At 39.9% G+C, this 13,791-nt stretch overlaps 1 protein-coding gene across 1 annotated transcript in view; it reads left to right on the top strand.

Annotated features, from left to right (window-relative positions):
- HERC2 (HECT and RLD domain containing E3 ubiquitin protein ligase 2) overlaps window positions 1-13,791 on the top strand; it is a 242,029-nt gene that overhangs the window by 96,300 nt on the left and 131,938 nt on the right. The window contains exons 23-33 of the mRNA XM_068968361.1: window positions 1,553-1,723; window positions 2,088-2,191; window positions 3,058-3,208; window positions 7,901-8,115; window positions 8,358-8,490; window positions 8,588-8,715; window positions 8,807-9,002; window positions 11,851-11,984; window positions 12,536-12,709; window positions 12,788-12,924; window positions 13,042-13,193. Coding sequence (XP_068824462.1) covers window positions 1,553-1,723; window positions 2,088-2,191; window positions 3,058-3,208; window positions 7,901-8,115; window positions 8,358-8,490; window positions 8,588-8,715; window positions 8,807-9,002; window positions 11,851-11,984; window positions 12,536-12,709; window positions 12,788-12,924; window positions 13,042-13,193 — 1,695 coding nt within the window. The remainder of the gene's footprint in view (window positions 1-1,552; window positions 1,724-2,087; window positions 2,192-3,057; window positions 3,209-7,900; window positions 8,116-8,357; window positions 8,491-8,587; window positions 8,716-8,806; window positions 9,003-11,850; window positions 11,985-12,535; window positions 12,710-12,787; window positions 12,925-13,041; window positions 13,194-13,791) is intronic.

The following is a 13,791-nucleotide window of genomic DNA, read 5'->3' as shown; positions in this document are numbered from 1 at the left end:
AGGCCAGTGGTCAGGACTCGAAGCTTCCACTGCAGGGGCACAGATTCAATCCCTAGTCAGAAACTAAGATCCTACATGCTGCATGGCGTGGCCAAAAAAAAAATTACTCACATTCCCCAAGCTCTCCTATGCTTTTTATCTGATTGATTGTATTATTTTAAAACAAATTTCTGTCTTTAAAGATTACTGTTAATGATAAAAACTTTTTTGGGAGAATGAAACCACAGTCTCATTGTTCTAAGATAAACAGATTCATTACTCTTTTTATTAGTGGTTATGTTGAGTCAGGATGTAGACAGGTCCTCTATAGTCAAGGTCATATATACTTGTTTTTTTTACCCAACAGCATATCTCCAGGCTCTCCTCCCTTGCTTTGGTTGTACTGTTTATTTTTTGTTTGTTTGTTTTTTAAAGAAGTAGGCTGTTTGTTCTGGAGAATTTCACATTTTCTGAACTTGGTTTATTGCATTCTCCTTTTCAAGTTGTAACATCTTTTGTCAGTGATATTTTTTATGAACTGCTGATAGGTTTGCTCAGATTTGGTTTTCATTTTGTCGGGTCGGAGTGTTGCTGAGGTTGTGCTGTGTGCTTTCTGTTTCGCCCGTGGTGCTGGGTGGCCCCCCTTCAGTTCTGTCACGTGGACCAGGGGGTTTCTATAGTGTGTCCGCTGTACAGTCCTCTAGCAACCTTGCCCTCAACTGGTAGCACGAGGCACAATTTGCACAGGAAAGACACGATCCTAGCATGATTCACCATCACCCCCAGCCCACCTTAACCGCTTTTTGTAATAGTAAGTGGAGTCCTAATGCTTCCAAAGGTGACTAATGAAGTTTTCTCTTTCTTTTGAAGCAACATTATTAACTCATTGAATTTTATTGGTTTTATGTTTATTAACTTTTTAGCTTTTATTTTTTCCTAATATGTACATTTAAAGATAGAAATGGCTTCAAAAATATACTTCGCTATATGTCACAAGTGTTGATTTGCAGTGTTTTCATTATTGTTTGTTTCAGTTTTCTGATTCCCACAGTCATTTTTTTTCTGGGAATTTTGGATGACATAGATATAATGACAGCATAATTTCAAATGTAGGGATTTTAATTGTTTGTTACTTGTTTTATTTATTTATTTATTGCCACACCATACAGCTTACAGGATCTTAGTTCCCTGACCAGGGATTGAACCCAGGCCCTTGACAGAGTCCTAACCACTGGATTACCAGGGAATTCCCTTAGCTGTTTTTAACTTAACTGCATTGTAGTCATTTTACATGCTCTGTAACTTGACTTATTTGAAATTTTTCAAGTTTGCTTGATGCTTGGTATATGGCCAGACTTACTATTCATCCTATCACATTGTGTTTTTGTTTTCAAATTTTTCTGTATCCTTATTGAATTTTTGTTTGTGGTGGTAGTTATAGTAAGATGTATGTTAATTTCTTATTGTGTTTGTGGATTTGTCTATTTCACCTTGTAGTTCTTTCACACAGTTTGTTCTAGTCCTTTTATCTATTGATCTATTGATTCATTGATTTTGGTTTCTGTATACACAGAGTCATTTTTTACAGGTCAGAACTGTAGAAATAATGAGGAAGTAACACTTATACGCAAAGCTGATTTAGAGAACCACAATAAAGATGGAGGCTTCTGGACTGTGATTGATGGAAAAGTGTATGATATAAAGGACTTCCAGGCGCAGTCATTAACAGGAAATAGTATTCTTGGTAAGGCGTTGCTTTTTTACTTTATGGATAAAGGTTGTGAGTGTGTCATTTTAAGTAGACTGTCTAATTTGGTTTAAAATGATCAGTTTAGTAACTGCTCCAGGTCTCATACATTTTAGTCTATCAGTGACTTTCTATCACAGCAAATTCAGACATATTTAAAGAATTTCTTATAATTATGCAGTTTTTGTTCCAACACTTGTTGGAACTTGTTCCAGGTTCTGAGTTGACTCAGACAGCCCTGGCAGAGGGTGAGAGATCATATTACTTTGGAGTTAACCTGCACAGTCTATTTCCTGTTTATATAATAAATGGCTAGGCACACTGTACTGAAGTCATGTTACTTTTGTCTGTTTTATTTCAGCTCAGTTTGTAGGGGAAGACCCAGTGGTGGCTTTGGAAGCTGCTTTGCAGTTTGAAGACACACGGGAATCAATGCATGCTTTCTGTGTTGGTCAGTATCTGGAGGTGAGGCTGTGTGTGTGGTGAGCAAGGTGGACATCAGTGGGGACCCTGTCTGGATATTTCTGATAAGTTTTTACCCTGAAGTATTGATAGCTGGATCTTTGGAGGAAGGGGTCATTAAATGAAAAGCAAAGATCTTTTAGAGATTTTTTTTAATAAGCCAATTTGCATTTATTCCTGTTAAGATTTATGATGTACTGATCTTGAAAAACTATTTTAAAATTGTTAATTTGTAAGAAATACAAACCCTGATCCACATACAAACACAAAACAGTTAACTTTTTATCTTTACAATTTTATTGTAATTCTGTGTAGAAATTTGGAAGGACTTACCATCTTAATAGGTATTTTTGGGGAGTAGCTATTTCATAGCATAGTGTTTTAGAATAGAAATATGCCCATTCTATATATTCATAAGCATTGGGATTTATATGTTGAGGTTGACTTTCCAGATGTGGAATAGAAGGGACCAAATGTATTAATTTATGCCTCAAGGGTAATGTTCAAAGGATCTTATGAAGGGAAAAATTAATTTTGTTTATAAGTTGTCACATGACTGGCAGCATTTAAGATTATTTTCATTTGAACCCTTTTTGTTCTACCTTCTGTCTGACTTCCTCAGGAATTTTCTAGTTAAGTCGTTTATCATTGCTTTGGATATTCTACCAGTAGACCTATGCGTACTGTCTGCTCTCAGTTATTAAAATCTTCTGTTATTGTGGGGCAGCCTGAGCTCACTATTACAGGACATAGTCTTTATTATGGCAGTATATCTTGTTTAAGGATAAAAGCTGTTGGAATTCTTGATCGAATGTTGTTAATTAACTCTATTTTCATTTCATACTGATAATGAAATTTATCTTTCCCAGCCTGACCAAGAAGTTGTTACCATACCAGATTTGGGAAGTCTGTCTTCACCTCTTATAGACACTGAAAGGAATCTGGGCCTGCTCCTTGGATTACACGCTTCCTATTTAGCTATGAGCACACCACTGTCTCCAGTTGAGGTCGAATGTGCCAGTAAGAAAAATTTTGTTTTCTGTTAACAGATTAGCAGGTTAGTTTAGCTGGAGCTGTAAATGCCGTTAAGGATAGTGAAGAAGAATGAGCACAGTTGTTGATGAGGAAATGTAAGGATAGTGAGACTAAACCAGTTCATAGAAATAGCTGTGAGTGGCTTTCATTTGTGTGATCTGTGGCATCAAAGGAAGCAAGCTGACAGGTATGTAGGAAGGTTGAGCCTTTGTGTGGTCTCACTTCCACACCCTCTAACAGATTGGCTCAGCTCCCTGCTGCCTAGAAATCTACATGTTGTGCATCGACGATTCCTCGGGACAGTGTTCTGTTTGAGGATTGTGTTTTTACCAGACTCGAATCCAGTGTATTTTGGAATGGCAGCGTTCGTAACCACCTAGAGTATTACATTTTCTCCATATCCCATATGATACATTTGAATGACTGTTCACATATTTGTGTATTTCTCCATTGACTATCCAGTGCATATCTCTTGAGTAATTTCTCATGGAAGTTACCATGTTAGGCACTGAGGATGTAAGCAGGTATAGAATTAGATGCACCCTGCTCTTGCCTGGAAAATCCCATGGACAGAGGAGCCTGGTAGGCTCTGGTCCATGGGGTCGCAAAGAGTCAGACACGACTGAGCAGCTTCCCTTTCACTTTTCACTTTCATGTATTGGAGAAGGAAATGGCAACCCACTCCCGCCGGGGTCCAGCCCCCGAAGGATCCAGGGAAACCCGAAGGAGGAGTGGTGTCGGCGATTGTGATTGATTTAGAGAGAGAGAGAGATAAGAATGTTGTAGATAAGAAAATAGAGGCGAGAAAGAGGCTGATATTCCTTGGTTTACAATAAAACTTCAAGACAAGAAGTTTGCCCTGTTCACGGAGGCCACAGGTGCCCTCCCGGTCTCCCGAGGGAGTGAAGACGCAGAACATCTTCCTGTTCAGGTCTTAGAAATCCGGGCAGATAAGTGAACGCAGGGAGCCCCTATGCCCCAAGGGATCAGCCTGAAAAAAAGAGGGAGAAGGAGAGAGAGAGAAAAAAAAAAGATAGGAGAAAAAACACTGGGTGACCAAGCTGCTTTGGTGAGTGAGGCCCTAAAGCTTTATTTTTCAAAAGGTACTTTTATACCTTGCCTTATACATAGAGGGAAATGAAGGATGCATGGTCATACAGAGTTAGCCCAAACATTCCAGCAGTTTTGCCCTTATCAAAACCAGGACTTTTCTGCATACCTTTTTCACAAATGATGTTGTGTACAGTATCTTCTGGCCTTGGAGGCCTGTGAACATTTTATGACCCTCTTTTGATAAAGGCTGCTCAACCAGAAAACTTATTTTCCCTCAAAGTGTTTTTTCTTTATGTTTCTAATCTATGTCAGTCTCAGAAAATGCCAGAGTTACGTTTTTCACAGAGCAAGGGTGCAGTGAGTTACAAGAAAGAACCAATTAGCTCAAAAGTCTGATATGGTTAAATTCAAGGCTACACTTATTTTTCTTGTATTCTCACTATGTTAACTAATGCATTCCCAGGTGCACAGTGGATAAGAGATATGGGAACTTAATGACAAGCATTGGCCCAATAATGAAATCCTACACCAGCACTAGCACTACTCTAATAACTTTTAACTCTTTCAAAGGCTCTATGTTTTAGGCTTTCCGTGCCTCTCACAGTTGGGAGGCTGTAAATAATCACATGCATAGCTGTAAGAGTCTGGATATACCTGCCGAGCAAGCTAAAATGCTAACAGGGGGTTTGATTTGAAATATTCCTCTCATGTCCAGAAGACTTATTAGCTATAGCCCTAAGTTGATTTTCTCCAGAGAAAGGTGGTCAGGGTTAGCCCCCTGTTAATGTCAGAGGAGTTGGTAAAAGTCATGAAATAGTAATAACAGACAGATTCTGGTTTTGGGATAGATGCTCGAGAAAGCCTAGGGAGCCCCTTGAGTTCTGAAGCCTTGCTTAACAGTTCTCTTTCATATGAACTTTGTCATGGGTGGGATCTCCCGTGGTGGCTCCTGGCATACTCCAGTGTTCTTGCCTGGAGAATTCCAGGGACGGGGGAGCCTGGTGGGCTGCCGTCTGTGGGGTCACACAGAGTCGGACACGACTGAAGTAACTTAGCAGCAGCAGCAGCCCTTAGTTTGGAGAAGGAAATGGCAACCCACTCCAGTATTCTTGCCTGGAGAATCCTGGGGACAGAGGAGCCTGGTGGGCTGCTGTCTATGGGGTCGCACAGAGTCGGACGTGACTGAAGCAACTTAGCAGCAGCAGCAGCAGCTGCCCTTAGTAACTTCCTGTACCTAGACATCATAAACAGGTCAGGTTGGATGGTGGTAGAAGATAAAATGGAATCATTTATAAGTGGTTTGGGAGGTGAGGAGTGGGTGGAGGGAAAGATTTCATGGAGGTGGAACTACCGTGAAATTGGAGTCTCAGCAGACTAGGTGTGTGAGGGCAACACTGAGAAAATCAGCTTTGGGCTGGTGCGTGTAGAGGGTTGGGGAGAAAGCTAGTGGGCAAGGATTGCCATGGTGCCTACTCATCCTGCCTTCTGGACAAACCTTTGATGCAGGTGCTGTACACTTTGCTGCCCCAGAGCGTCTAAGATGGTTATCTTGTCTTCTCCCAAATCAGCTAGGAGCTGCAAGGTGTCAGAGTAGAGGGGAGCAGTAGGTACTGTGGGCTTGTGGTGTGGGAGTCTTTCCATTCTAGCACATCAGAAGCCACCACTGGAACAGAGAGACAAGAGGGAGTTCTAAATGGAGAGGTTCAGGGAAGGTCTGGTCACAGTTGTGTTTTGGAAGAATTAATGTGGCACTTTGGAGAATGCTCTGAACACTTGCATATCTAAGTTTCCAGTAAAAGAACATTGAGTGAACCCAGATTTGATTGCTTGGGTTTTGGAGAAATACTCTGATAGCACAAGTTACTGACAAAAAAAAATCTGGAGTTACAAAAGCTGATTCTTTTAGGTGAATCTCAGTTTAGTCATCATAGCAGTTATATGAGTATTCCCATTGGCACTGGTAGAGGACTTGCTCTTATGGTGCTTGGCCTGTGCATCACACAGGTCTCCTTTACAGCATACTGGATCTCAGGTTTCCAAACATCCATCCCTTACTTAAGTTCTTGTCTTTTATGTTCAGTAGTCTCTCATTATTATTATTTGATTAATGCTCTCAGTATAGTCACTCAGTTGTGTCCGACTCTTTGCGACCCCATGGACTGCAGCATGCCGGGCTTTCTTGTCCATCACCAACTCCCAGAGCTTGCTCAAGCTCATGTCCATTAAGTTGGTGATGCCATCCAACCATCTCATCCTCTGTTGCCCCTTCTCCTCCTGCCTTCAGTTTTTCCCAGCATCAGGGTCTTTTCCAGTGAGTCAGTTCTTTGCATCAGGTGGCCAGAGTATTAGAGCTTCAGCTTCAGCATCGGTCCTTCCAATGAATATTCGGAACTAATTTCCTTCAGGATTGATTGATTTGAGCTCCTTGCAGTCTAAGGGGCTCTCAAGAGTCTTCTCCAACACCACAGTTCAAAAGCATCAATTCTTTGACTCTCAGCTTTGTTTATGGTCCAACTCTTACATCCACACATGACTACTGGAAAAGCCATAGCTTTGAATAGATGGACCTTTGTCAACAAATTAATCACAAACTGCTTTTTAATATGCTGTCTAGGTTGGTCGTAGCTTTTCTTCTAAGGAGCAAGCGTCTTACAATTTCATGGCTGCAAGTCACCATCTGCAGCGATTTTGGAGCCCCCCGAAATAGTCTGTCACTGTTTCCATTGTTTCCCCATCTATTTGCCATGACGTGATGGGACCAGATTCCATGATCTTTGTTATTTGAATGTTGAGTTTAAGCCAGCTTTTTCATTCTACTCTTTCACTTTACTCAAGGGGCTCTTTATTTCCTCTTCAGTTTCTGCCATAAGGGTGGTGTCATCTGCATATCTGAGGTTATTGATATTTCTCCCGGCAATCTTGATTCCAGCTTGTGGTTCATCCAGCTTGGCATTTTGCGTGATGTACTCTGTATATAAGTTAAATAAGCAGGGTGACAGTATACAGCCTTGATGTACTCCTTTCCCAATTTGGAACTAGTCTTTTGATTAATACTTTAGGGAGATGTATTACCCTGAACATGTTTTTCTTCTTGGAACCCTTCACATGTGCTGTTCTCCTACCTGGATGCTCAGTGTCATGGTCTTCATCCAGATCATAAAAAAATTCTGCATCAGCCCTTCAAATAATGGGGTGTTTGCTTCTGCACATTCCCACTATAGACTTTGTAGCGTATAGTTATGCCAGCTGAAGTTGGGGATTACTTGTGTAAGTGGTGTCTCATTTTCTTTTCCCTGTTAGAAACAGTCTCAGTTCACATGGCATCTGTGAAACTGGACAGCTCTGTACTTGATCAGGTAGCCAGTAAATGTTGGACTGGAACTATTATTTTGGGTTCTGATTCCATACTTAAAGATGTGTTGAGTAACTGGAAGGTGTTACCTTTTTTCAGGTAGATATAGGAATTATAAGCCATTCTATGTAAATATGTTAGATGAGACTTTCATATGAGTGATCCTGAATTTTACCTTCTAAATGAAGTACTTAGTTTTCTTTTTCCTCTAGCATTTATTTCTGAATGGTGCACTCAGATTTTGTTTTAACGTTTGTATATGCACTCTCTAGAGTGGCTTCAGTCATCCATCTTCTCCGGTGGCCTGCAGACTAGCCAGATCCACTACAGCTACAATGAGGAGAAAGATGAAGACCACTGTAGCTCTCCTGGGGGCACTCCTGCCAGCAAGTCCCGGCTCTGCTCCCACAGACAGGCCCTGGGGGACCATGCCCAGGCATTCCTGCAAGCCATCGCTGACAATAACATTCAGGATCACAATGTGAAGGTGAGTGAGGCCTTCCCACACTGTGCCTTCTGTTTACCTTAGGACTTTGACTTGTGAAGAGCTTAGCACAGACTTTGTTGGCATCTTATTTGGAGGGCTCTTAAGAGGCTGGTTCACTTCGGTGTCCAGTGAAGTTTTAGAAGCATCGCTGATCACAAGTGCATCAGAAGTTGCAGCACTTAGAATTTATGACGATGTTGCAAGGTTGGCTCTGAAGTTACCTCCAGCTGTTTCTGTTGCAGGACTTTCTGTGTCAGATTGAAAGATACTGTAGGCAGTGCCACTTGACCACACCCATCACCTTTCCCCCTGAGCATCCTGTGGAGGAAGTTGGCCGCTTACTGTTATGTTGCCTCTTAAAACATGAAGATTTAGGTATGAATCTCAGTATTTTAGCTGTACTATAGATCTTTCAACTGACATATTTCACAGTCATAACTAATCTTCACTTTATCTTAAATATCTTTCACAGGTCACGTGGCATTATCTTTAGTTCATGCAGGTACGCTTGGTATTGAGCAAGTAAAGCATAGAACATTGCCTAAATCAGTGGTGGATGTTTGTAGAGTTGTTTATCAAGCAAAATGCTCACTCATTAAGGTAAGTAGATTTTGATTCTCTTTCTTCTGTGCTTTGTGGACAGTTGGTGGGGTGTTGTTGTTAAGTTGTCCTTTCGTATTTAACTTTGTAGACTCATCAAGAACAGGGCCGTTCTTACAAGGAGGTCTGTGCCCCAGTCATTGAACGATTGAGGTTCCTCTTTAATGAACTGAGACCTGCAGTTTGTAATGACCTCTCTATAATGTCCAAATTTAAACTGTTAAGTTCTTTGCCCCGTTGGAAGAGGATAGCTCAGAAGATAATTCGAGAACGAAGGAAGAAGAGAGGTAAGAAGGTAAAGGGTGTAGGGGGATGCTTTCACCTGTGTCCCCCTCCTGTCTGTTGGCTGTTGCTCACCACATGGGCATTTTCACAACTGCTATAATGCTTTTATGTGTATTTATGATTAAGTATACAAATACTGCTTGTTTTACCAAGACATGAGATAATGTTGCAGCTTTGGGACTGAATGTGTTGTGATTTGGTAACTAGTACACTGATGCTGAAAAATACTGTGAACTTTATTAAATTGATGGGGACGGTGAAGTGTTTTTTAAATCAATTGTCCTGGTAATGAGATATGGAAAGATTTAATCTTTCCGGTGGCAATTACTCTTGCCATTCTTGTGAATAAATGTCTTTATTTGGAAATATTGAATATTCTGAAGCATGGAGGATTGTTATAAAAGGAACCAAAAGAGTTACTGCCATTTTCAGGAAGCAGCTGTGTAGGGATAGGAAAAAGAGTTTTTGTATTAACCTAAATTTGTGTGAAAATACATAAAAAAACTTTATAATTTGGTCATTTGTGATTATAAACAAACCTACCAAGATATCTGATTATACTCTTATGAATTATATTGATTTATGCCCAGATCAGCCTTTTAAGCAATATTAATTAGTGAGTTTTTGATGAATATTGCAAACAATAATGTGATGGAAGACTATTTTAGAAGCCATCCTGAATTGATTGTTCCTGGGCTTGGACCATAGCTTATCTGGATCCTGGAAATGCTTTGAATTAGGACATAGGGCAAGAGCACTTCTGAGACCCCTTTAACCCAGGAGGCCTGGAGACTCAGGAGATAGCATCTCAGCTGGAAGGAGAACGGGCCCATCCCCATGTGGCTGTTGCCTCCCTGGACTCTGAGCTCACATGGTCACCTCTTAAAATGTCTTAATGTAGGTTATATATTTACTTGCAATTTTAAAATAATTAATATTACTGGTCCTGTGCTGATTTTGATGATTCACTGGTAGGGTACTACAGGACTCAGAAGAGCTATTGTACTCTTGGTTATTACTGTGAAAAAGGACAGAGGAAGATTAGCAAAAATTGACACATGGAGGAAATTCCAGAGGAAACCGGGCCCAGGCTTTCTTCCAGTGTTTCCTCTAGTGAACCACAGAGTCCTGCTTGGTTCTCTCAGCAGTGACATGTGACAAAGCTATCTGTCAGGAATGCTTGCCTGAACCTTGGTGTCCAGGGTTGTTGTTGACTGTCAGTCACATGGCCATGTGGGGCTTGCATGATTTCTTTCAGCTGCCCAGACTCCATCCAGAGTAGAACAGTTGACGTAAGTCACAAACTCTCTGTTCACTCTGGTTGAGGTGGTCCTATGCCTGAGGCACACTCTTCTCAGTGAGGGTGTGTCCAGGTTTCAGAGCTCAATTCATAGGAGCTGGGCAAGGGCCAGTGCAGATGATACAGGCCTTTCTTGGGGATTTGCAGGGTTTGAGCAACACAGACGTGGTATGTTAGTGTTTTATTGTGTTGTCTCTTATTTATATTATAAAGTAGAAGAATTAGACTAAAAGCCTTGAAGAGTACCAAAAGTATAGAAGCAACACCACATATTAAATTGCAAATTCAACGGAAATTTCTCGCATTTAAAAGACTAACTTAAGGGACTTCCTTGGTGGCTAGGAGGTTAAGAATCTGCCTCCCAACACAGGGGATGCAGGTTTGATACCTGGTCAGGGAACTGAGATTCCACATGCTGTGGGGAAGCTAAGCCTGTGAGCCACAGCAACTGAGCCCCTACATTCTAGGGCCCATGCTCCACAAAAAGAGTGCAGGCACTACAACTTGTGGAAGCCTGCACGTGGCAAGAGAGTCCAAGAGCTGCAATGAAGACCCAGCACAGCCAAAAAAAAAAAAAGACTAAACATAGCCAAAAGACAAAAAATGACTAATATAGCCAAAGGCATCTAATTGATTCAGTTGTACCCTGGTGACAGAACCAATATACTAGTTCAGAGTGGGCAGATTAGGATCTGTTGACAAATGTAGCCTGCCATTTAATGTATACTGCCCATGAGCTAATGCTGGGTTTTCCATTTACGTTATTTTATAAAAAACAAAGAAGAACGTGACACATGAAAATTATGTGAAGTTTAAATAACAGCATTCACAAGTAAAGTTAGCTGCTTTTCATGCTGCAGCAGTAGAGTATTTGCAGTAGAATGAATAGCCTGCAAAGACTAAAATATTCACTCTATTCACTCTCTGTCCCTTCATGAAAAAGTTTGTCAGCCTCTGGGCTTCTCGTTCTTTAGGGCTTCTCTCCATTGTAACATTGTCACTATCTTTCTGTCCCTGACATGCAGTAGCAGGGAGTTATTATTGAATGTCATGTGAGAATAATTATGATAGTTGAGGATCCCTTGGACTGCAAGGAGATCCAACCAGTCCATTCACAAGGAGATCAGCCCTGGGATTTTTTTGGAAGGAATGATGCTAAAGCTGAAACTCCAGTACTTTGGCCACCTCATGCGAAGAGTTGACTCATTGGAAAAGTGATGCTGGGAGGGATTGGGGATAGGGGGAGAAGGGGACGACAGAGGATGAGATGGCTGGATGGCATCACTGACTCGATCAATGTGAATCTGAGTGAACTCCGGGAGTTGGTGATGGACAGGGAGGCCTGGCGTGCTGCGATTCATGGGGTCGCAAAGAGTCGGACACAACTGAGCGACTGAACTTACTTTTTGTAATTTGAGCACTTGACAATGATATTTACATGTTTCTTTGAAAACAGTATTCATATCCTCTGCCTTCACGCAAATTTAAACATTTCTTAATGTAAAATCATGTTTAAGGATTTTTGTAATGAATGGTGTTTTTAAACATAGTTCCTAAGAAGCCAGAATCTACTGATGAAGAAGAAAAAATTGGAAATGGAGAGAGTGATTTAGAAGAAGCTTGCATTTTGCCTCACAGTCCTATAAATGTGGACAAAAGACCTATTACAATTAAATCACCCAAGGTGAAGTATTTTTTTGTGATTCTAAGACTGGCTATGTAGAAGCACAACACATTGGAAGGGCATCTACAAGTATTATTGCTTTGTTTTTGAATATGAGTAGAGACTATGCTAGTTACCAACAGCATGAATAACTGCCCCAGTGATGCTTAAATGCACTTGACTTATGGTGCCCTGGTCAAATCTATAGCTGGAGAAGTGTTTTCTTTTACTCTTAGCTGTATACTGTGTCATTATTTGTTCACCATTTTACTCATTCATTCATTTATTCACTCATTCATTGAATGTATCCTTTGCTCCAAAAACTGTTAACATGGATGATAATTTAACTTTGTCAAATTAGCCAATTCCAAAGTACCTAAGTATACAGATTATACATTGATTTATAAGACTGTTTATTATATGATTGTTTTTATCATTAGTTCCTAAATTTAAAATATGTTACCAATTTAAACCTAGTGACATTTATTTATATTTTCTTTGAGTAATTGTTTTAGAGCACATCTTAATATGAATAAGGTTAACTGATGGTGAAAATGGTTTTCATTTGTCAGGATAAATGGCAGCCACTGTTGAGTACAGTTACAGGTGTTCACAAATACAAATGGTTGAAGCAGAATGTTCAGGGTTTGTATCCTCAGTCTGCACTCCTCAGTACAATAGCTGAATTTGCCCTTAAAGAAGAGCCAGTGGATGTGGAAAAAATGAGAAAGTGCCTACTAAAACAGGTAAATTTGCTAAGACCATTCTTCTCTGTCTTGGATAATACATAAACACTTAACAGTATGTATTGATTTTTTTCACAGTTGGAGAGAGCAGAAGTTCGCCTGGAAGGGATAGATACAATTTTAAAACTGGCAGCCAAAAATTTCTTACTTCCATCTGTGCAGTATGCTATGTTCTGTGGATGGCAAAGACTTATTCCAGAAGGGATTGATATAGGGTAAAACTTTATAATATTTTTTTCTTAATTAAGGGAAGCTGTGACAACAGAGCATTGTTTTATTGAAGTTAAAAGTCTGGTAATATTCTGAGTAAAATTCTTCATCTTTGTTTGAAGGGAACCCCTTACCGATTGTTTAAAGGATGTTGATTTGATCCCACCTTTTAATCGGATGCTGCTTGAAGTAACTTTTGGCAAGCTGTATACTTGGGCTGTTCAGAATATTCGAAATGTTTTGATAGATGCAAATGCCAAATTTAAAGAACTTGGTGAGTTAAAAATCTGGTGGTTAAAAGGCTATATTAAAATTGCTATTGATGTTAATGATGATATCAGCATTATTTCTTAGTTTGTCTCTTAATTATATATTCTGGAAACTTTGAAATGCTAATTTTTGCTTTGAAGACTTTCATAACTTTGTACATTAGAATGATAATCTAAGCTGCTTTAAACTTTCTCATATTCTAAACTTTAGAATTTGATAGAAGATATAATATTGTACTATCCTAATACAAAGCTTTTATATTTTAACATTTTTAAGTGTATCACACAATATACCTTAAAATGTATTTTTTATTAGTACATAATCTCCTTAATGGTTTAAGCATCTATAGAGAAGAGGGAGAAGTGGTTTTGTGGAAGACAAGTGAAATCTCTCTTTTGTAATTGACATGAAAGGAGTGAGTCACTAGGGATATTTAGAGGAGCAGAGTTACAAGTTTTGTAGATAGATGGAGACAGCTACATGTGAAGTGATGGTGGTATGATTATTGCAGAGTAATATGGAACTGCCCAATGTCCACACTCTGTGGATATCTGATGAAAAAGACAGACTTACTATAAAAAATTGCTAATGCTTTCTGCTTT

The sequence above is a fragment of the Capricornis sumatraensis genome, chromosome 3, assembly GCF_032405125.1.
Source record: "Capricornis sumatraensis isolate serow.1 chromosome 3, serow.2, whole genome shotgun sequence".
Classification (NCBI taxonomy): Eukaryota; Metazoa; Chordata; class Mammalia; order Artiodactyla; family Bovidae; genus Capricornis; species Capricornis sumatraensis.
Note: the sequence above shows the minus strand (reverse complement) of the source record. Positions and strands in the feature narration are given on the sequence as shown.